Here is a 23,970-nt window from a genome sequence, read left to right as displayed (position 1 = left end):
CTTACTCGCTCCATCGAGCTGTCTCCAGAAGCCAAGTCTTCTGACCCTGAAATACATTCCAAACGGCCTGGGGATGCAGCATATGGCTCCTTCCGCCTCCCATCTCTTGGCAAACCTGGTGCACAGACAGGAGAGTTTTCCGGGCCACTCTCTTTCACACTTTGTAAATTTAGGGAACAGGGGTTTCCGCCCTTGCTGTTGAATTCTTCAAGAATGTGTGGCTCCTCATCCGTCACCTCAGGAGCTGTAGGTGATTTTTGATTCAAGTCGCCACCCTGTCCTCCCTTCTCTGAATATCCATCAGCAAGCAGCTTGCAGAATATATTTTCAAGATGCAGAGGAGGAAGTGCAGATGTCCCACCCTTTTTCTCCAGATCACACTCCATCTGAGTTAATTCTTTCATCAGTTCAAAAGCTCCTATAACTTTCTGGCTATACTGATTTTGCTTAAGTATACTGAGGAGCAATTCAGACTTGAGGTTTGCAGTGCAGAGTGGATCCTCTCTGCTCTCTGTTTTTAATTCTGGTGAGTTTTTGGTGGGGGAAATGCCACAGCCACTGGTGTTAGAGTCACTGGGCACACCAGTTGTTTCATTTACGAACTGTGATGAGCTACCTCTTTTAATTAAGGTTTGAATTAGAATGTTAGCATCTGCACAGGCTGAAGGTTTTCCAAGCTCTTGAGGAGTCACATGACGTTCTTTCAAACTACCTTTTAAGGTGTCCCTGACGTCCTCCACCAAGGCCTGAGATAGTTCAGCGACCTGCACCTCGCTGCCCTGGGCTCCTGGAGATGGAGCTGGTTCTCTCCCTTTCTGCTGCTCAATCCCCTCTTTCTTGCTGTTAATTTCTAAGGATGAGCAGTCAGTGCTTAGAGCCTTACTGGAGTTAGTTCTTACCCCATCTGCACAGAGTTCTGACCGTACAAAACCCATGTGTTTTCCAAGGCCTTCCGCATTTCCAAGAGGGAAGCCTGAAGGTGTGCTTTCATCTCCTGCTGGTGTGAACTTGGGAACTCCTGATCTGCTTACTTCAGCAGGAAGGTCTTTCTGTTGGGCCATCTCCTTTGGAGGCGAGTCTTCTTGGGCAAGAGCTGCCGTCTCGTCTGCATTATTAACTCCTGATTGTAAATGCTCCTTCCTGGGAGAGGAAGCGACTGGAATACAGCTTGAGGTCTCTTCACCTGGTTTCAGTACATCCTCTGCTTTTACATCTTTAGCACAATGCTTTAAGTAAGTAAACAGATCAGGCTCATCTTCAGGTCCATTGGGGAGTGAATCTGTCTCAATCCTTGTAAACCCTTTGGACAAGGTCATGCCTGAAGTCATGTCATCACTGATCACTTGGGAAACTGATGAGTCAAATATTTCTTCAAGATTCTCAAACTGAAGGGGACTTCTACTAACTACTGTTGGTAGGTTCTGTGGTTCATCTTTAAGGGCTACTGTTGTGTTTTTAAGGCTTCCTTCCTGACTGTGTTCTTCACTGTGTGCGGTCTGTGGGAATGGAAATGGACTATTAACTAAATCAAGACTCTCCCTTGTACTTTTACTGGGCAAAAGTTCAGGATATTTACTATCTTCTAAGGGACCTTCTATGAGAACTCCTTTACCTGCACACATTTTAGGAACTGATGCTTCATCTTCTGTTAGTATATTGCTTTTGTCAGCTCTCCTTTTAATTAGATCCCTTCCACTGCCTGGAGGATCGTTATCAGCTACAGACACTGTGAATGACAAATGGCCTTCCTCGGCAGGTTTTCCTGTTAAGCTGGGCTCAGAACAAATGATTTCATCAGAAGAGGAGTCACCACGAAGTGTCACATTCTCATAATATGGATTTCCACCTTTCACAGAGTCAGCAGATTCTGGCTGAATCAACTTAAGCCCTGTGTTCTTTAGGTGGTCCTCTAGTTCAGAGGCTGAACTGATACTAGTATTAGGTAAGGCACCAACAGGGCTAGAGGTGTTTTCTGATTCAGTGTCTTTCATGAGAGGCAGTAATTCATCCTGAAGGACTATCTCGTGATTCAACAGATCTTCTATGCTTTTTCCAACAACCTCATTTGTATCTTCCAGAAAGTGGTTTATTTCAGGACCTAAGCTACTTTTACTACTTGATTCTGACTGTAAAACATTCACACCCTGCTGTTTTTGTGAAGAATTATGATGATGCTTTTGAGTCGGGAGAACCGTTTTATTGTTCCTTTGACTTACACAGCTGTTTTCTGTTTCAGGAGCAGCTGCAATACAGCCAGGGATGACCAGGGCCGCAGCCGCACCCTGGCCCACAGGCTCCGCACCCTCCCCGCCCACTCCATCTCCAGCATCAGCAGCGCAGTCATCGGCGTCGTCCTGCTCATTACGGACAGACACGGAACCCTTGTAACTGTCTTTGCTTTGCACAGACTCTAAATGATCAGGAGCAGATTCAAATTCTTGTCCAGTTACACAGTCTTCTTCTCTCTCTTCCCAGCAGCCAGCGTCCTCAGATTGTACCGCCGTCCTGAAGCTCTCTTTTCCTCTCCCAATTTCATAGTCAGTCAATGAGTCAGACTCATCACCTTCAAGGTCATCTGTGCTGTCCCTTTCTGATACAGTTTCCATCAACGGTCCGCTCACTTCATGGGACCCAAGTGAATTTAACTGGATTTCTTCACCAGAACCGAACTCTGCCTTCTCAGCACCTATGAGAAAATCCTGCAGAGACTGCACTTCTCCCCTCACACCTAAGCTATCAGCCAGCCCCGCCTGGGTCCCCACAGAATGTTCGCCCTCTGTAGAAGCATCATAGAAAAGCTCTCCAGGAGGAGCGGCCCAGTCGTCCTCTGGCAGCGAGTCATAGTCCTCGGGCTGCAGACAGTCACAGTCATCACCTTCGAGGAGCAGGGAGTCGTGGTCGTCGTCCTCAAACAAGGGTGTGTCGTAAAAGTCAGCATCGCTGTCTGTGTCCGTTGCTGTATCGCTCTGCCGATCGTCCAGCAGGGACGTTTCATAGTCGCCAGCACTGGCGCTGACAGTTCCTTCCAAAGATGGGGTACGTGTGTGAGCTGGGCTGACATAATGACGACCAGCCCTTGAGGCCGGGGCACCCAAGGACCCCTCCACTGTGGACTCACTTTGCTCCTCTTCGGGTTCCTGCTGAGAAGCAGCAGGAGTGTCTTCATCTTCACCACAAGTATCTGAACTAAAGTCATCACTCTGATCCTCTACCTGAGGATGACTACAACCAACACTGAAAGATTTCTCTACAGCTTGCTCTCCCTTTAAACTGATGTTAATAGCTGCAATTCCCAGAAACTGGTCTTGAAATTTTTCTCTTATTCTTTGACCTGATGACTCCGTTTGGTCATTGAACGACAATGTAAAGGTTTCACATTTCTTTCCACTACTCTCTGCACTGCGTACATCATGAAAACTTCCCTGCTGGGTCCTCAGTTTATCATGACTTAACAAGGCACTCAGCCTGGGGGAATAGTCAAAGAGAGTTGAACCCCTGCTAATATTATCTTCATTCTCTGTTTCATTTAAATCATAGGCTCTACTAGTTTTTGATTTTATCATAGGATTTGTTATCAAATCACTTGCAAACTTGTGAAGATTTTTAGAACAACTACATTCATCTGCATGTTCCTTTGTTTCTAATTGACTTTGATTTTCACCATTTTCAAGTCTGTTTTCAGAGTCTTGACTGGGCAGGCTAACATCAGCAAGTCCAAGCTGTCTTAAGTTTGATCTGGAACAGGGAACACACACACCAGGTGATTTCTCAACTTTAAGATCAGTTGCGATTACATCTGCCAAGTTTTCTGACAGCCAAAATTCACTCCTGATAACATTAGTCTCCAGTTCCTGAAACTCTTCGTCTATGGCATTTTCAGGAGTTTCTTTATTTTCAGGTTCTCTTTGAAGACATTCATCAGAACTACTTGGTGAAGCTGGACTTTCACCCATTGCTTTACTTGCAGTGTTATTCAGAAATACACCAGGGAGTCTTAAGACATCAGAACACTCTTCAGTGGGTGTGTCCTTGTCAATTTCTGCACCACAGCTTTCCAGGAGCATCCTGACAGCCTCATTCAAGTCTCCATCATACAGCAAAAGCCTCTGCCCTGTGTTTGCATCCATATAGCTATTTATCATCAAATAAGACAGGAACAACTTTTTAGTTTGTTCTGAGCTCTGAGTTGCCACTGGCTCCTCTCCATCAAAAGCATCCTCGTCTAGCCTGTAATCATGGACCATAGACGGTTGGAATTTACAAAAAGAGAGCCATCTTTTGGCATTTTTACAAGCTTCTAAATCTCTCAAATCTGGCATTTTATCGGGCAGTGTTATACTTTTTAAAATCGATGCTGTGTGATTATCTATAATTCCGAGTTGTGTGGCAACCTCCAAATCGATGACTTGACAAGTTTCTGGGATGTAAAGAGCAGCGATTTTCTGCCTCCCTTCCAGGATCTTGGAGGCCAATTCGTGGGTGATTAACTCCTGCTGCAGAGATGATGATGTGGGGAAGATTTCCCCAGAGTGAGGCCAGATGAGGCCCACGTAGCCTTGCTGAGCCTCAAGGACCAGAAGGGCACTGCTGGGCGGGATCAGATCGCACTGGACTGCCTCATCGACAGTCAGACGCTTGGCGGGGTTGCAGCGGATGATTCCTCCTGTCTCCACCTGGTAAGTGAGGATGCCGTTGGCAGTGTCTCTGTCCATTACCCCCTCTGCCACGGCTTCCTCGACAGTCAGCCTCCGACCAGACTTGGAATTGATCAGGCCTCCTGAGAGCAGCTGGGCGCCCAGTAACCTGAACATGGTCTCACGGTCTATGAGGCCTTCGTGTGCTGCCCTTAAAATGCTCACATTTCGGCCACATTTTAACGTTATTCTGCCTCCTTCCTGAGGCCTCACAGGCAGAAGCCGCATCCCTAAGTCTTCCTGCAAAATGCTTCTTTGCATGATATCTATTAGAGACACCTTCTCAGAGGTGGAGGGGTCAATAAGGTCTTTGCACAGATTCTGCCTTTCCAGGATTTTAGAAAATAAGGCCGAGGAAACCAAGTGCTCCTGGAAAGCCTTCTGCAAGGTCAGCTGTTCTCCTGTGGCTGGAATAACCAGCGAGCCCGTGGAAAGCAGGATCTCGAGCACTCTGATGGCCATGGCCTCTGAGATCACACCTTCAGCCAGGGCATCCAGCACCGGAACCCTGGTGGACGACACAGTGGAGATAATCTCCTTCATTTCATCGAGTTCTTGGAGTTGGCTCAGAACTTGCTCATCGATAAGGCCGTGACTTTGGGCATCTTTGAGGTTAAAGCACATTCTTGATTCTGGCGAGATGAGCCCAGAAATCATGAGCTGGGTCTCAAGCAACCGAATTCCCGTGTCATAATCGAGGAGGCCTCTCAGCACCGACTGAAAGACAGAAAGGACTTCGCCCGTGCTCTGATCAACGGTGCCCGCGATGACTTTATCCAGCTGAAAGGAAAGCGCAAAAGTCTCAGTGGCTGACACAGGGGTGAGCAGAGTGTCAAGAAATTTAGTTTGCAGGGTTTTTTTTTAAAAAATAAAAAAAAGACATTTTAGCATAAAAATCCTCTACTTACCGAGGTGTGGCAAGGCTGTGAGTGTTAGGCAGCTCAAATGCACAAGTGATCTAAGTCAGTGATCTATCGAGAGCACAGGATGTGATAAAGCTTTGAAAACAACATGCATCTGTGAATTGAAAACTTCATATTGTGGACATCAACAGGTTAGTGAGGACACGGAGAAGATGAGGGTGAGGAGACAGGACACACACCTGGAAGGCAAACCATGCTCTCTGCAACCCAATGAGATTAGTCTCCTGACACGGGAGAGTTTAAAAACCCCATGCTATTGATGTTTACAGCATACAGACTTCTTCAGACAGCCAAAAACCCACAAGCCAGAAAAAATCGCTACGTACCCTCAAAATGCGACAAATAGTGTGCAAAGTACTCCAGGGAGTAAGAGAATAGAATATAAAAATAACTTTTTGAATTCTGAATATTGTGTTGAATACTGAGTATTGTCAAGTTTTGAAAGTTCAAGGATAGGCCAAATTGTAAGCAATTTTTGTTATATTTTGAAGATGCTAGAGGATCCTTACTAAGACATATGGCCCAAAATGTCTCAAATAAATCTCCTGGCTATCTCTGAAGAGCAGACAAACCCCCTAATATTCCAGTGGCACCTTTAGAGATGACTCATAGACTATTTTATATCATCACATTTATATATTAAAATACCTACTGTAGCAGCAGCAGAATGACTTTGAAAGAGAAGAGTTAGAAAAATGAATGACTCTTTTCTTTTACCATGCAAGGCAGAGATTAAGATGTCACAGAAACTGATGACAGCAAGTGAAAGGTTGCATTTAAAAACCAACACGGAAATCTCCAAGTACTTACATAAACCCCACCCATGTTTCTTCCACGTACACAACTCAAGATCATTTCTTTGTCACTGACATGTATTTCTACAACCATGCAGTTAGACTCAGAGTCTTCAAACAGCCTCATGTTCTAAATAAATAACATTACCTTCTCCTCTACCTTGATGTCTCCTAAGGTTTGTGACTGTTGCAGTTGCTTCAGAGATTCACTAAAGAATAAATTATAACTTTCTTGGAGAGTTTTCACTTGTTTTTCCAATTCATTTCTTTCTTCATCTGTCATTCTAAAATAACCAGAAAGTAGGAAATGAAGAATATAAGTCTTCAAGTGATAACTATGACATAGTAGGTGCAATGATTTTATAAAGAAAAATACTTTTCTAAATTAGTATTGCCTCATAAAATATAATGTAAAAAATCAATACTGTATCAATACTGTAATACAATAAAAAATAACATAATCTCGTACACAGATGGCTGAGGTCTAGAGTGGCTATATATGTAAATTAAGGATGGCCTTTACAAAGGACCAAAGGAAAGAGTGTAGACTAATATATCAGTATCTCTCTAGTATATGCAAATTTCTAAAACAGCAATTGCTGTTATCTAACAGAGGGAAAGCTTCCATTGTTAGTTCCAACATGGCAAAGGGACAAGTAATGTGCCATGACTCAAGAGGAAACTTGTTCAAGCAGAAAGATGAATAAAAATGAAATTTATAAGGAAATTAACCCAATTCGCTAAGGTACAAAATCATTCTAGATTAATTCTGATGACAGCAATAAAAGGTTTAAGAAAAGGGTAGATTCCATCCCTTCCTGAGGCTAAAATATATGAAGGGCCTCAAAGCAAGGACCAAACCGTTAGAAATCTCATTGCCAAAGGTCTCAGCTAAGGAAATAAAGAACACATTTATACATATTTTCCAAAAGGCAGGTCTTGGAGAGTAAGTACTACTTAGAATCAGGACTTGGCTTGGAATCTTTACAACTAACTAGCAATTGATCCTTAACACTGAGCCTGTTTTTCTTATCAGCAATATATGGAGATAATAAGCATATTTCAGAATTTTGGTAAAGACTGAGAGTCAAGAAAAGAGACAATTAAATCACTTTATAATCGTAGGTTATTAACTAAACTTGTGACTGAGTTCCATTTTTAAACCCTCCACTAAAATTTAACATCCTCTACTTTGCTGAACATTTTAAGACCACTTCACTACTTTGAATAAAAGACCTAATTAAAACCAACATACTTGTCTCCATGTTTAGCCAGAAAGAGCTGCATGCCTTGTACTGCTTCCGATAACTGTTCCTTCTTGATTGAAATTTCCTCACTGGAAATCTGCAAGGTAAAGAAAGCACACTCAGGCTCTTCCTTCACGAAGGCTAGATAACAGTCTTTTAAAAAAACTGATCCAAGTTTCCATCAACACCCACACGATGGGTCTATTTTCAGGTGACCTGAGTCAATGCTATGAGTTATTCCCAGTCTGCAGGTCTGGATAAGATGAATACTTCATTGAGAATGCACAATGAATGAAGCCCCTCCCTCTAATCCTAAAGCCATTATTTCCACAAGGAAATAATAATACAACATGGTAAGATTCTTGCATTCCATCCCAGCCCAACCACGAAGGAAGGAGGCACAGATGCTCAGCGCTGGACATCACCATCCTCACAGAGGATACAGCACTCCTTTGGGAAAAAACATGGTGGAAGTATTTCTCTCTAGATCTGCAGAACGAGGTTAAATAATTCCTATTATTAAGACATTTGCTTGCAAAAGTCGCCAGTGACAGTCAGAGAAATTAAACTGACCAGTTTGGGGAAAGCAAGCCCTTGTATTACTTTCTCCTAATTCAGAAGTGTAACATTTCTGAAGCCCTAAATCCCATGGACAAGCGGGGTGGCAGAAGAGTCAGATACCACTTAGTGACTAAACAATGTCAGAAAGTAATTACCATTCTTTTAAGTGATGGGACAATGAAAAGGTATATATTCCCCAGACATATTCTATTGAGAATCAATTTAAAGTCTATTTTTTGTGGTTATAGGAAAGCATACTGCTGCTGCTAAGTCACTTCAGTCGTGTCTGACTCTTTGCAACCCCAAAGATGGCAGCCCACCAGGCTCCCCCATCCCTGGGATTCTCCAGGCGAGAACACTGGAGTGGGTTGCCATTTCCTTCTCCAGTGCATGAAAGTGAAAAGTGAAAGTGAAGTCACTCAGTCGTGTCCGACTCTTAGCGACTCCATGGACTGCAGCCCACCAGGCTCCTCTGTCAATGGGATTTTCCAGGCAAGAGTACTGGAGTGGGGTGCCATTGCCTTCTCCAATAGGAAAGCATGAGGCCATACTAATTTTTTGAAAGACACTTATTATTGCCATCAAATTACCTGAGATTTCCTTTAATAGAGAGAACAAGAGTAATTCAAGATTTGTAACTAAGGCCACAATCTGTGCTGGAAAAGTGTCTATTCTTATGTCTGCCAGGTGTAAACCTGAAACCGATTTATAAAATTCTGGAGCACTCATAACCACGGAATGAGGACATACCAAGGGTTTACAAACCACATTCCTCAGAAGAAGCCTGTTCTCCACAAAGAAATCCTTGCTAAGGTCTGTGTCCCTATTTTAATTCCTGTCCTATTTAACAGGGGGGAAATTAAGATGTTTTAAAGTAAACATTCACATTCACTTTGAAGGCTTTAGGTTTAAAACACTCAGTGTAATTGCGTTTTCCAACTTATTTCCTCCAAACTCTATAAAATGCAGTTTGCTAGACTATGAGCTAAGCTGGCTTGATTTCAAATGAATGAGAATTCAAGCAACTCAGGTCTATAAACCTCTCCCGGGGGAACCTCAGAGATGGCACACCTGCCTTGCACCACAGGTGAAATGTGACAAGATACTGAAGTTCTCCACTATTAGATTACGCCAACAATGTCTGTTTCAAGTGATGACAAGTGTGTGTTGATACAGAGCTCGAAGGTAAAAAGCTACTGAGCACCTCTGTGATTGCCACAGGTCAGGAGGGTACTGTAGGAAACATACCCCCAAAAAATGCTGCTTAACTTAGCAGAGGTTTATTTTTTAAAATAAACCAGCAATTCCAGTGCTATCACCAGCAACAGTAACCCCACTTAATTTAACCCAGTGCCCTAGGAGCATCAGGTGGGGCATTCCAATGGACACCTCGGAGCAGTAACATCTCACGAGATGTAGCCATTCAACCAATGCCAAGGAGACAAGTTTAGCCCACAGAACTGAAGGCTTCATTAGGAGAGGGAAAGAACCTAGAATTCCTGGTGGAGGGCAGAAGTCGTTATCTTTAGGAAATAAAAAAGATCCAGAAAAGCACAACTGATTTCAATCTTCACATGTTGTTCATCTTGGTTTGTGTTTTGTTCTTGAAACTTGTTGTTCAAGAAGTTTACTTGAAACATTGTAAAAAGGAACCTGCATCTCTTTATGACACAAGAGTGTGTGGATGTACTCAGGGCATAAAAGAGAGTGATTCTACTCTCCAGCAGTGCTAATCAAAGCAACCAAGAAGCAGAGCTCACTGTGAGGAAGACCAGGACCACATACTGGCTGGCTAATAGTGAGATCAGTATTGATAAAGTTCAGAATCTGGAGCAGAGACAGCTTCTTCTGCCACATACTGTGATTCCTTGGGCAAGTTACTGAACCTCTCTGATCTTCATTATAGTTGCCCAAAGAAACGGCGAAAACTAAAGAATTAGAAGTATTTTTTAGACAGACTGTATCGACTCAGTAAATTCTTATCATTGTAATTATTATTAAACCAGGATCTCGATGAATACCTTTTGCTTAGAAAAGGAAGACTTTCCAGCCTTCTCTCCATCTCTCAATGTCTTGCTGATATTTGATACCCATTTTTGTAATTCTTTGGCTTTTTCAACATGCTCTTTCTTTTCTTCTTCCAGTGACTTCTGACAGGTGTGAGTGATTAAAAAAAAAAAAAAGATATATTCCAGTAAATGACCAAGCTATTAATCACTTCTCAGAAAACAAGGATGTAAAAATATTTTTTTCATCACACACAGGTTACTGAGATATTTTATTCATTCACTTAAACCACATTCAACACATCACGTGGCAGATGTACTTCCAAAATGTTTACAGTAGCAAAGCAAGCTGTGACAAACACTCTTGAATGATCAATCTAAACTCCCAGCTGGTCTATTAACATAACATATTCAAAAACTCAACTTTATTCACGAAGCACTCGAAGCTCTTTGAATCGCTGCCTTTGCATTAGCATTACAATCAGAATTCTCTAGACAGAAAAATCTAAGACAATGGCAAGCTGAAAAGAATAAAGTCTACAAAAGACAAAAAAAATACACAGAACTAAGAAAAACCTTCCCCCTCCTGCAGCAGGTAAACCACTCACAACACTGCTTTTAATTACAAAGTTGTAACTAGAAATGGGAGATGGTGGTAAACATATTATATGTAAAGTAGATTACAACATACAGAAAAACTAAAAATGTGCGTTTTTCAAGGCAATCTGAACCACCACAGCTTCACGGATATGGGAATAAATACACATTTCCCCTCTGATTTCATGGTGCTTTTGAAGTGCTCTTTCGGTTAAGTGTAATGAATCCTTGAACAAATGGGAACCCTGAGAGCAGGCTGGGTCCCATCGGGGATGCAGAATTCTGAAGTAAGGATGCTGTAAACTCACTGATGTTTCTCAAGCTTGTCTCATATTTCAGGTAAAATACTTTTATTTTACTGTGGGTAGGTGTTCAAAAATTGAATCTCAAAGCTAAATGGAACTATTATGAAGAGCAGTAAATCTTTTGTTATTTTCAATTTTAAACATATTCTCTCTCGGGCAGATTGAAGTCTAAAATCCAAGTAACCTGACTTTTAGTCTAGAGAAATGATGCAAATTTCTCCCAGATCAGGAGACAGCAACTGTGTTGTATAAAGGACCAGAGAACAAGTGATCTCGGGCTCTGGGAGCCATATGGTCACTGTCAGAACTACTCAACTCTGTCCTTGTGCCCAAAAGTAAGCCAAAGACAGTATGTACACAAGAGTGTGTCTGCATTCCAATAAAACTTTATTTAAAAATAAATTTATAAATGAAAAGTATTCTCTCTTCTGAGCAGTGTTTCCAGCCCTCAAGAAACTGATGGTGCTTCCAGCGTGTGACACAGTGATTAGGGTGTGGATCTTATCATCAAGCTGTGGGCACAGCAACGTGAACTAACCCAGCATCTCTCATATGCCTGCTTATGTGAACATGCCCTGTTACGAAGAATAATAGAGGCTGGAAATTCCTGTCATCAAGGGTTCAGATACTTCTAGGAGTTTAAGTCCTGTGTGGAAATCAAAATCGGCTTTCTCTAAGGCTTCTTTGTACGTCAGCTTTCTTTTCGTCTGGGGACAGAGGATGTTTCTGACATAGGACTTTTGATCTTTGAGCTTCGTAGCAATGAAGACATCTATAATCCCTACTTGCAGAGCTTCTTCAATGGACAAGCGGGACTGAGCCTGGGGCTCCATCAGCCCCCCAGTCAGGTACTGAAATTCCAGACATCGGATTCCCATGTCTTTACTGATGATGTTTGCACCCACAGTTTCCACCACGGACATCACCTTGTTGGTGACAGGGTGGCTGACTCCCGTGACCACTAGCTCGCACTGCCGCAGCTGCTGGGCAAAGCCCTCGTCCACCAGGCCTCTGCGCAAGGCCTCGGCCACCCGGTACCTCTTGCCAGTCAGCGGGTCAATGATGCCCCCGGTGCTGACTTGGGCTTCAAGGCATCGGAGGGCGGTGATCCGATCGACCAGATTCCGACGGGAGGCCTTCAGCACAGAGATCCTCTCCCCGCTGGACGTCAGCCAGTACCCCGCAATCGGACTGTGCACATCCTTCTTGGGGACCAACTGGCTCAGCAAGGAATCGGCAAGTTCTGTGAGTGTGAGGAGGCCTTCCTGATACTTTTTGATGGTGACTTTGTCAATGGTTCCCTGCTCTATGGCCTCACTGATACTGAACTGTAATCCGGTCTTAGCATCGGTCAGCATGCGACAAGGCTGCCCATAGGACTCATAAAACGTGGCTTCCTTCCACTGATACTGCTGCCCCGAGAGCTCCAGGTATGTACTCTTCTCGATCAGGGTTCTCTGGAAAGCCTCATAAGCAGTCAGCTCTGCTCCTGTCCTAGTATCTACAACAGCAATCCTGTGAGTTTTCGCTACGTTGAGATTGGAAATGTTCTTCTCGCCAAATGGAAACAGAAAGCACTGGCTGTCTACATCAAAGACACACATGCGCAGTAATTCCGAGTAATACAGGGCTTGCTTGTTATTGGGATTAGGGAAGACGCGGCTATTGCTGGAGGGCTCATGTAGAAACTGCAGGATGGCGTTATTTAGCAGTCCTTGCTGCAGGGCAATTTCTGGGGGAACCCGAATGCCCCTTGTGGGGTCAATGACGCCCCCACTGGCGATCTGCACCTCCAATATATGTTTGCCCCTCTGTCTGTCAACCATTCTATTTTCCATGGCCTGAAACACTGACAGCATCTTAGAGGAACACGGATAGCCCAGGGCTGCCTTCTCTGCCTCAAGGAGCCTGATTTTAAATTCAGGGTCCACCACACCTTTAAGGACTGCATCCTCAACAGAAAAGGTCTGCCCTGAAAGGGGGTCAATTATGAAACCTGTGGCCGCCTGAGCTTCTAAAAACGCTAAAGCCATCATCTTGTCAATGATGATTTTCTTGGCAGCTGAGGAAAAGGAAATCTTTTCTTTTGTGGATTCTAGGTAAAGCCCTGCGATAGAAGTGGCTTTTGTCAAAAACTTGCTCAGAGTTTTCTGAACTTCTTCAATGGTCTTAAGACCAAGTCGCAGCTGCTCAATTGTTTTCATGTCCAGAAGCTTAGCCTCAACCAACTGCCTGGCTGTCACGGTGTGCCGGAGCCCTTGGAACTGAAACTCATCATCCCTGACCGAGCATGTGTGATCGCCATCAAAATTCTGAAAGGTCTCTGGTTCTGAGCTTTTGTTTAGAAAATCTCTCTTGAGCCCACCCGCTGCCCTGCACCCCTCGAGCATCCATTCTTCACTGCCAGGGACTGGACTCTTCTCTTGCTTTAATGCTGTGACATCCGCACGCATAGCACACTGCTTGCTCTTAGCTATCTGTAATGGGAATTTACAAGATGTTAAAAGTCATCTAAAGAACGTTCTCACGTTACCCACTCCTAATCCAAATATAATTCCTAGAATAACAAAGATGACATAAGAGAAGAAAACTGTTAAGCCCCAGAGAGTTCAGGAATAAGGAATGCTATTTTGAGAGTCTGAAGTTTAAACTTTAGATGACTATTAAATATTAAAGTGGTATATCTGAAAAAGACGGGAGATGAAACCTGTCCACAGAATGTGTTAGAAATTAAAACTAACTGCTTGCTTTTTCTAGTTTTCTTTAGGGTCAAATTTTTCAGAATAGAATCCTGTTGATACCAACAGGATAGCCATGCCATCTGTGTTTTTCACCTCAAGCACTTAAAAACTAAAGACTATGGTTTGTAATAAAGATTCAGGTAAATCACTAGAAAATGACAGCATGATTTTCTGTCGGAACTACAAAGAACCAATCACATTCAACATGGCTAAAAAAATACAGCCTGGCAGAGAAAGGAAACAAGAGCAAAAACTTGACAGAGAGTAACTGGTAAGGTCCCAGAACCCAGGGAATACCTCAAAGGGCGCCAGAAGCGTCACCAGGTCTATTTCACACTTGTCATCTTGACACCTGATGGCGGGTCTGGAATTATACAGAGCTTGATCTCTTAGCTTCTCAATTTCTGACAGTCTTGCAATGGGGTTCGTCTCGTCAAAAGTTATCTGTAACTCGGTGCTTGTTTGAGAAAAGTACTCAGAGTAGCAGTGCTGGGTTTTCTCTTTCTCAACCAGAGCCCCTGATGGCCTGCCCTGGACCTCCTTCTGCACACGCTCCTCACCCCAATGCTCCCATCTTTCCTCCGACGGCTGTGGTTCCTGAGTCCACCTCTGCAGGGGGGCCCCAGCCCTGGGGGGAGTGGAGGGGAGGTCCCCGGGGCCCGGACCCTCTTTCCCTGCCATCTCAGGGTCTGGCTTGATAGCTGTGTTCTTTTTCTGGATTTCACACTGGAGCACCACTAACTGATGCTCGTGCTCCTTTATCTGCTGGTCCATCTTCTGCTTCAGGTTTTCCACCTCCTGCTTCTGGGCCACCAGCTCATCCTCAAGCTTCCGACACTTCTGATAGTGATGGGCCTGCCCATCCTGCCCTTGGTGCATCTGCTGCCGATACTGCTGGAGCTGCCTCTCAAGTTCTCGGATGTTTGTCTCACAGAGCCTGGCGTTCTCTTGAGCCCTGCTGTTTTCCCGCTGCAGAGACACGAAGTCCAGCTGGATGCCCGAAATATCACGCTCTGTGATATCTTTGGAGTCCATCAATTTTTCCATCTTCTTCCGAAACTCCTCTGCAGAGCGCTTGAATTTCTCAGACTCTTCCTGAAACAGAACCATCTTCCGGTGCGTCACCTGCTCCTCTAGGGTCTTTAAGCGCAGTTCGTCTTGCACCTTCTTCAGCCTGTTGTTCAGATCCTGCACCTGCGCCCGCTGCATCTGCACCGTCTGTTCCCCGAGGCGCTTCTCCTCTTTGGATGCGCTCAGCTCCGCGCTCAGACTTCGCACCTCCTTCTCTGTGTTCTGGATGATGCGGTCTTGCTGGTCACACTTCTGCTTGAATTCACTCACTAAATGCTGACTCTGGGCCAGGTCTTCTTCCAGGCACTTGATTCTCCTTTGGAAATCCTGTTCCGTTTTGGTCTGTTTGTGCAAGTGCTCGTTGGTCGTGCGGAGCTGGTCTTTGAAACTATCCGCCTGGACTTTCAGCGTTTCGCATCTTTGCTGGATGGCTTGTTTCTCTAAGACCACGTCTGCCGATTCGGCCTGAATTCTCTGCATCGTTAACTTGGTTTCATTATTTTGCCTGGTGAGCTCCTCCACCTTGTGCCTTAGCTTGTCTGCACGCTCATTACTTCTCTCCAATTCCTCTTTCAGCTTTTGGATTTTCTCATTATTCTCCTTTTCGGCTTGAATATTCTGAAGCAACTGCGAGTGACTTTTCTCAAACTGCTCTTTCAGGTGATCTGACGTTCTCTGGCAGAACCGTGCTCTTTCGCTAGAAGACCCCTTGCCATCCTGCAGAGAAGTAACCTGTGCGTTTAGATGCTGCACGCTCCTCTCGGCGGCAGCCTGCGTCCTGGTGATCCGGTCCCCCTCCCTCTGGAGCTTTCCCTGCTCCTGCTGCAGCGACTCCAGTTCCAGCTCATAGCTGTGCTTCATCCTCGTGAGGTCGGCGGCCTCCTGCCTGACCTCGGCCGCCCTGCCCGAGGTCTGGCTCAGCTGCCTGCCCAGCTCCTGGAGCTGCCGTGAGTACCCCTCCTCGGCCTGGTCCTTCCTTTCCAGTTCCAGCTTCAGGCACCTCAGGGCCCTGTTGGTCTCCTCCAGTTTCTCTTTGAGCGAGCGGGCCTTCTCCTCCGAGGAGGTCTTCTCGAGCTGCAGGGCGCCGAGCTCACCCTTCAGCTCCCTCACGTCCTGCTCAGCCCTCCTGTTGGCCGCCATCAGCTCGTCCACCTGCTGCTTCAGGTCCTTGGCCTCGGCGCTCGGACAAGCTGGGCGCGCGCTTTCTCTGCACGGATGCTGCATTTCTGTTAGTGGTCTTCGGGCTTCCGAGTCGACTTTCTGCTTTTCCTCCAGCTGCTTCCCTGCCGCCTGCTTCTGGAACGTGAGGTCTTTTTCCATCCGCTCCATCAGCTCCAGGAGCTCGGCTTCGTGGGCCTTCTTCCGCCTCAGCTCCGCCATGAGCTCGCCCCTCTGACGCTCGAGCTCCTGGAGGCTGCCGTCCTTCCTGGTCAGGCGCTCCTCCAGCGCCCTCTGGGTGGCGCTGTGCTCCGCCAGCTGCTCGCGGAAGCCGCGCAGGTCGCGCTCCACGGCCTGCAGCTCCTGGCGGTACCGCTGGGCCTCGCTCTCCGCGCGCACCTTCTGCAGCGCGATGTCCGCCGCGTCCCTGCGCTGCCTCCTCAGCGCATCCTCCGCCGCCTCGCGGACTCTCGGGAGCTCCTGCTCGGCCCGGGACTTCTGCCGCTCGAGCTCGGCCAGCGCCCTCTCCAGCTCCGTGATCTTCCCCGCGAGTTGGCGGTTCTCCCGCGCGGTCGCCTCCTGCCGCTGGAGCAGGTCTGAGTACACCCCTTGCTCAGAAGCCTCCTGACGCCTCTGCATCTACGGGAGACGTTCAGAAGGGTCAGACCCGCGCCGTCCCAGCCCGTCTGCAGGCGTCCGGAGCCGCGCTCGCCCAAGGACCGACACCGGGGAGGGGGACCAAGGCAGCCCGAGCCCCGCCACCGCCACCGCCACCGCAGCAGGAGCTTCAGGAAGTCAGCAGTGCAGAAAACCACACACCCTTTTCTAAGGAAGGGAATCTTTTTTTTTTTTTTTTTTTTTTGCCTCTCAGGAGTAATTTTGCTTTTAAAATTTGCTAGCTCAGGATTTTATAGCAAGAAGGAACCTTGCGGCCTGACTCTCAGCTCAGATGCGGGCACTGAGATCTAGAAAACGTCAATAATTTTGAAAACTCATGCAAAACAGGCGGATGACAAAGTAGGAACCACAATTCTCACAGCAATCCTCTTTCACTCACACACAACCTAGTCCTAGGAGCTAAGAAGAACATACAACATAGAGGAACTGAACGACATTAGAGAAGTCAGTCTTCAGTTTCTAACCCAAAAGAAATAAAAAACGATATCTAAGAGAAAGAAGATATAGAATTCTGGAACAAAGAGCCAACTGAGGAAATAACACTTAACAGGAGGAAGGAGGAAATTATATAAAAATTTGTCATTGCCTACAATCTGATTCCTCACTAATTTATATTTGCCCTACTGTGATACTTACAATAATCAGAATTGCTAATGCAAAGGCAGCCATAGTCATGGTGACTTTAGAAAAGACGTGCTTCATGTACTCACAGACTTTGTTGCTGTCATTAATGACATGGCCCATATGAATCCACCTTGACAAGTACCTTCAGATGCTCCACAAACATAAAAATATGTGTTAAATATAAATACTTATATAAGTTACTTAGGAATTCAGCTCCAATTAAGAAAATCTGTTCACTCTATTGAATACAGAATCGATCTCAGCTGGGAGGAATACATTTGACTACAGAACAATGTGATCACAGCTAGTTTATAATCACAATTTAACTTCTCTTTATTAATATCATAAGCTTATTAACGTTGTATTATCAGCTAAAAATCATCATAGTTAGAAGTAACTTGGAAGGAGGGAAATTATTCTAAATAGCAGGTTTTATTTTCATTGAAAAGCCTTAGTAAATCTTAAGAATTTAATTTGTATTACAGACCACACATCTTATTTTGCATCCTCTCATTACATGATTACCAATAATTTTGATGAGAATTTTGGTTGTTTCCTTTGCTAACCTAAATATCATTTTTAATAAGAATTCATATAAAAACAAATCTCATCACAGTCTGTAATATTTAGTGCTCTGTTTATTATCAGGGTCAACTCTTAATGACACTGAAACATTTTATCTGCTTAACATTAAAAGTATTCCATATATTAAAAATAATAATAAAATAAAAGTATTCCATATATTAATATTTTGAGTAGACAACTTCTAAAAGGGTCTTTCTCAATTTCTCATCAAATTTCCTTTCAGACTTAGCTGTTGTGAAGAAGTTTTTAGTCCCTTCCTTCTTTTCTCTTAGTCATAGTCCAAGGTTTAAAAAAAATGAAAATTCTCTCAGGAAAAAAAAAAGTTAAACCCTAAGTGTCTTGGAATCATTTAAGTGACTTGTTAATCTCATGTTGCCTAGATAACTATAATTTTTTTAAGCAAAGATTAGAAAAATTACTAGAGATCATTTAATTACTGATTTGCTTTCTTGTGTATCTCAAACTTATTCACATAAAATAACTTAAAGTTTTATCTAAATTTTTCCCAAGGAGACATGCTGTCTTTTAATCTCAGCAATTAATATATTCTGCAGTCAACACAGACTAGAAAAATCTCTTTATCCATTGAATATCCATTACAGATATCCTACTAATATTTCTGTAGTCAATCTGGTATTATCTTTGAAATTAACATGGCTCCCTCTTTGATTCCATATTTATTATGGAAAATTCTGCTCTCTGACAAAGATTTCACATGTGGGTCTTAAAGACCCAGTTTCAGAAACACTTCTTTGTGGAATCTGAAAATTGAGCTATGTATCTTTTATAAGATACTCCATTATTAAGACCCTTAAGTGGTGAATTTTTAATAAAGAATTTAAAAATCTATTTTAAATTATAATAGTCCTTTCAGAATTCCATAAACTATATTATTTTGATTTTCAATTCAATATAAATCTTTAACATTTCAAAGGATGACAAGCATAATTTAGATATATTTCAGGCTTTCTGAAATATGTTTTTGGGTTTATTAACTTCTGGTACTCTACCCCATCAGATAAATTGAGCAAAGTGGCTCATATGTGTGCAATCAGACCTACACAGTAAGAAAGGAAAGCCTTAAATTATTTTAACTACTAAATATACAATTTAAAATATCTGCCTACCACTTAAAATGGAATATCTCTTAAAAACTAAGAATGTAAAAAAATGTGGATCTTTCATAGATGAGAAGTTTATGCCAATTATTTGGATGTGAAAATACTCTGGTTCTCCTTTCTACGCCCAAAGGAAGTTAGTTATAAAGACTTGCAAATAGCTATGTTAGTGCTGTAACTCTGAACAGACAGAAATAGTTTACAAAAGTAGTCACACTTTTTTTAAAAACTAAGAAAGTAACATCTATTAGACATTTGCTACCATTTTGGTTCTCTCATTATATGAATGGAATTATACTAAGTACAATCACCTCCAGAATTTCAACAGTGGTCTAATTTAAATGGCCAATGCCCCACAGTTTACTTATTGTAGCATTCAATTTACTATTTTTGTCTGTTCTGAGGTCAGGAATAGAAAGTATATCAAGATAACAGCACAGCATAATACCTTCAAAATTAGATACAACAGCCTTTTATAAAAACATACTTTCCTGAATAACTCCTTATTCTGTTTCTGAATATATTATTAAATGCACAGTCTTTTTAATATACACCATATATTTTTGACAAAAATAAAAACAAAACACCTCAATTCTTAAAAAGCATTGTCATTTTGTATAAATACCTGCTACTTCTAACTTAATGGTGTTTCTGTTTTAAATCCGTGAAGATATAAATTAGTTTAAAAGATATAAAACAAATTTATGTAATATTTCTATAGACATCATAACAGTAGTAACTATACTTCAAAGAAAACTGGAAAAAATTCTGCTAAACTGCCTACATTCCATAATGTAAATAGAGCCATTTATGACATTAACCCTCTCATATTAGATAGAGTCCTAGAGAGAAAATAAAAATGTTTTCTTTTGTTCCCCAAATGGTTGTTTCTTTTTTTGCACTGCTTTTCAATTTGAGAGAATCTCAGTAACAAACCAAAAAATCCCAGGCCTCTAGTGTTTTTCACTGTAATTTTGTAACTAATCACCTATCCATCAGATCTCAACCATGTGAGTTTATCACGAAGCCCCTCAGGGCTCCATGCCAGTGACCTGCCCACGGTTAGTGGTTACCTCCTCCTCCTCCAGTCTCTTCAATGAGTCCCCAGCAAATTTAATATATTGTGTCATGAGGGTGACCAGAGCCGTGTATCGTGTCCTCAGGTCCATGAACTACAAGAAAAAAAAAAATGATAGAAACATAACCTCCATTTGCCCTAAATGAGCTGAACAAACACCGAGTAATAATGAAAACGTTAACGAGGCTTTGGGGCAGGGAAGCTCATGACTGCCCACATAGGTAACGATAACCACATAGGAGCAAGATCACTGCTGTGCAAACCACAATAATGACCTTCCTCCTCTAAATTTAACTGTGACTGGCATTTATTATTCTTTGCAATTCATTCATCTTGAATGAGGATTTTCAAAGAGCTTTTTAAAACCCTTAATAAAATGTCTTGTTACAGGTAAACAGCATCTACTTGGAATGATGCACTGTTCTGGAATTGGACTGTGATCAAGGTTGCACAACATTTCAAAGATATTGAATGTCACTGAATTCTACACGTAAAAATGGTTAAAATGGTGAATTTTCTACTACATATATTTCACCATAATACAAATATATAAATGTAAAGTTGCTGAAGTGCTGCTTCTCTCTTTTGCACGCTCCCTGTCTCTAGACGGTTACCACCTCTTGAATGACGAGATCTGCTGAGCTCTGTAGCCTCCGTCGTTTCACTGGAGACTTTTGCTGTGAATCCACCATGGCCCGGTAGGTCATCGTTTGTAATTCGTAGTCCTGCATGAAGCAATCAGTAAGATTAATCATGGCAAAGCACTAACGCTTCATTCTACAGTGATCTTTGATGCAGAGAAAGGGAATCCAGTTTCACTGAATAACTTTAAATAAAAAATATTGCAAAAATACATTTTCAGGAATCAATCCAATCCTGAGATGTTTCCAAGGTGGTAATAAAAATCAGAAACACTTAGGGTGGTCAGGAAAGCTCCTAAGTCCCTTTAGGAGCTCGTGGACACATTTAGGAACAGCATGACAATTATTTTCAGTCTCCCCCTCGTCTAGATAAAAAATGGGACTGCAGATCCGGATGGCCAGAGCCGAGACGTGGCAGGAAACTCACAGCACATGGGAACCATCCCTAAGGGAGATGTTCTTCCATGGAATATCACCGCAATATTTGCATGGATACTCCAGCAATATTTCCAGGGGATACTCCATCAATACTTCTATGGATACTGCAGCAATACTCATATGGAACCCTAAGCCAGACTAATGGTGGGTGTTCCAGCAATACTTGAATGGAACATTCCAGCAAGGAAGGAAGGGGTAAGCGAAGTAGAAAGAGGCAGATGACAGAGCTACATCTTCTCCTGGTGTACACGAGGGTGTGGGCAAGCTGTGTGTGTGTGTGACACAGAGAGAGAAGGAAAGAACCAGGGGTTGTCACGGGACTCAGGTTTCCATGAAGAATTAACAGATAAGTGACAGTGAAGATTCTCTGTTTCCCTTTTCAACGCAGATTGAATAACCTGTGAAGGCTCTAACAGAGCACTGTGGAAGCATCCCTCTGAATGCCTGAACGTGAAATCTGACACAAGGAACTCGACTTCTCACCTTCACTGCAGTGGAGTACTGTTCTGCGTACTTCTGACACTCGTCCATTTTGCTCTGTTTCGTTTCTATTTCGGACACGAGCATCTATAAATGCACAGAGGTTAGCAGAAAAGCAACAAGGAATTCTATGCTGCCCAACAACGTGAGATCTCAGGCACTGAGAAACACCGACATCACTTAAGACTACAGCGCTCTACCCAACTTTACTTTTAAGCACAGTCTTTATTAATCAATTAATTTATCTGGCTGCACCGCTTGGCTTGTGGGATCTTAGTTCCCACACCAGGGATTGAACCTGTGTCCTCGGCAATGAAAGCAGAGATTCCTAACCACTGACTGCCAGGGAATCCCCTCTGCCCCAATGCACTTAATGTCATCTGCCTTATGGGTGACGTTCAAGCGTTCAAGTTCAAGCCACTCAGTGACACCCCCTCATGCAGCTTCCAAAGCAGAAATCACTAAACTCCGTGGGAATTATCCACAAGTAGGCTTGAAACCCTTTGCTCCTTAATCCTAATTCTGACCTAAAGAGAGCTAGAAATTACTGGCCCCTCAAGATGGAACAAAAATCTCAAAGCATTTAACTCGGTCAAATGCGGCTGTTTAATTTTCTACAACTAACCATTTTTTAAAATGCAGGGTCCTAATCTAACCTCAATGATCATTTTTTAAAATGCAGGGTCCTAATCTAACCTCAATGATCATTCTTTAAAATGCAGGGTCCTAATCTAATCTCAATGATCATTTTTTAAAATGCAGGGTCCTAATCTAACCTCAATGATCATGTTGGGACTTGAAGTGTCCCAACATGAAACTTACTTATTCCTTATGGTTTCAAAACTGACCTCCAATAAATCAAAGAAGTAATGCATGTAGGTCTGAGTGCAAATTTTTAACATTTATGATTTATTCCCTGTCTTCCTTGAAATAGTTGCTGACCTACTATCTTAACAAGAGAAAGGAAGGTCAAGGTCATGAGTGACTAAATGCAGACACAACCACGAGCAACTGTTTGCACACCTTCTGTTGATTCAATTGTGTCGCCAAGGTTTTACTATTTTCAGGCTGATTTTCTTGAATCTTCCTCTGAGTAGTTTCCACTTGCTGGATCCAATCATCCAACGGGTGATACGCATCTCTGTAGTACTTCAGTGACTTGCCAATGCCTTCCAAGTCCCGTAACCTAAGAGGATGACAACAGAATAGTCACAGTTTTCAAGAGCAACCAATAGGAAGTTGGAACGTGTAGAAAAGAAGGGATGGACAAACTAACTGTCCCAAGTGCAACCACAGGGGAGTGTCCAAAATTCATGGCGGAAGCACCCTAGGCCAATTTCCAAGGGCCCCCGCAGTGCTGTGGGTTGAATACAAATTACTTTTCTCTAGGACTTGTGCAGTCTATTAGTACTGATTGTTCTAGGGGCAAATCCAAGAGACTAAAGCTAAAAAGCAGGAAAATTGGAAACTTAACTAGAGTAATCATCAATCAACAGATCTTGAAGACCCAAAGCTTGCAGCAATGGCAGTTTCACTTCTGAAATCATGACCTGGTTGCAATGAACGGTTCAACATGAACTCAGAGAATGCTTTTCAGGAGCTGCAACTGAACACCCGGTTTCTATGACTGTAAAACCACTACATTAAACCTATAGATGACGTATTTTAGAGATTAGCTACTATGTTTTTAAAAATAACTTACTTGTCACACATGGCACTATATTATAACAGCATTTTAGCTGCATTAATAAAAACATAAAAAATGAGTGAGAAAGAACACTATTCCATTTCATCCCCAAAACTATCCCATTTCCTTTCACTTCTTTATTTCAGTCACTGGGCAAATGATCTTGACTTTCTTTTCACCTTTGGCTAGAATGGACATCAGGCCATTTCAGTTTCTTTTACCCTTCTTGCCTACTATAGACGCTGCATCCGGCCCTAGGAAATGCATGATCCATGCTCCGATTACTAAGTCATGGTTATTTGGACGTTATCACTTTGCAGTAACTAGAGAACTGCATTGTTTTTTCCTTCAGAAAATGCAAGTAGATGAACAATACAAATGCAAAACTACATCAATAATTTTAATAATACAAAACCGAAAAGTACTTATTTGGAAGTTAAGTATCTTGCTCAAGGCCATCCTATAAAAAAGAAATGTAATTAGACACAGCTCTGGCAAGTAACACAAGTAACTGTTCGATGGAATGAATTACATATGGGGATAA

General features: G+C 43.0%; 1 protein-coding gene across 17 annotated transcripts in view; it reads right to left on the bottom strand.

Moving 5' to 3' along the window:
* Positions 1-23,970, bottom strand: part of DST (dystonin) — a 522,273-nt gene that overhangs the window by 152,487 nt on the left and 345,816 nt on the right. For 10 of the 17 annotated variants that reach the window (XM_043907023.1, XM_043907022.1, XM_043907025.1 and 7 more), the window contains 8 exons: positions 22,763-22,925; positions 21,743-21,826; positions 20,798-20,905; positions 20,176-20,274; positions 10,241-10,369; positions 7,667-7,755; positions 6,560-6,695; positions 6-5,474 (listed from right to left, as the gene is read on the bottom strand). In XM_043907023.1, coding sequence (XP_043762958.1) covers positions 6-5,474; positions 6,560-6,695; positions 7,667-7,755; positions 10,241-10,369; positions 20,176-20,274; positions 20,798-20,905; positions 21,743-21,826; positions 22,763-22,925 — 6,277 coding nt within the window. The remainder of the gene's footprint in view (positions 1-5; positions 5,475-6,559; positions 6,696-7,666; positions 7,756-10,240; positions 10,370-20,175; positions 20,275-20,797; positions 20,906-21,742; positions 21,827-22,762; positions 22,926-23,970) is intronic. The other 7 variants (XM_043907031.1, XM_043907032.1, XM_043907033.1 and 4 more) reach the window with 1 other exon arrangement.

This window comes from Cervus elaphus, chromosome 7 (genome assembly GCF_910594005.1).
Source record: "Cervus elaphus chromosome 7, mCerEla1.1, whole genome shotgun sequence".
In the NCBI taxonomy this organism is placed as follows: domain Eukaryota; kingdom Metazoa; phylum Chordata; class Mammalia; order Artiodactyla; family Cervidae; genus Cervus; species Cervus elaphus.
The sequence above is the reverse complement of the archived record's forward strand: the minus strand, read 5'-3'. Positions and strand labels throughout refer to the sequence as shown.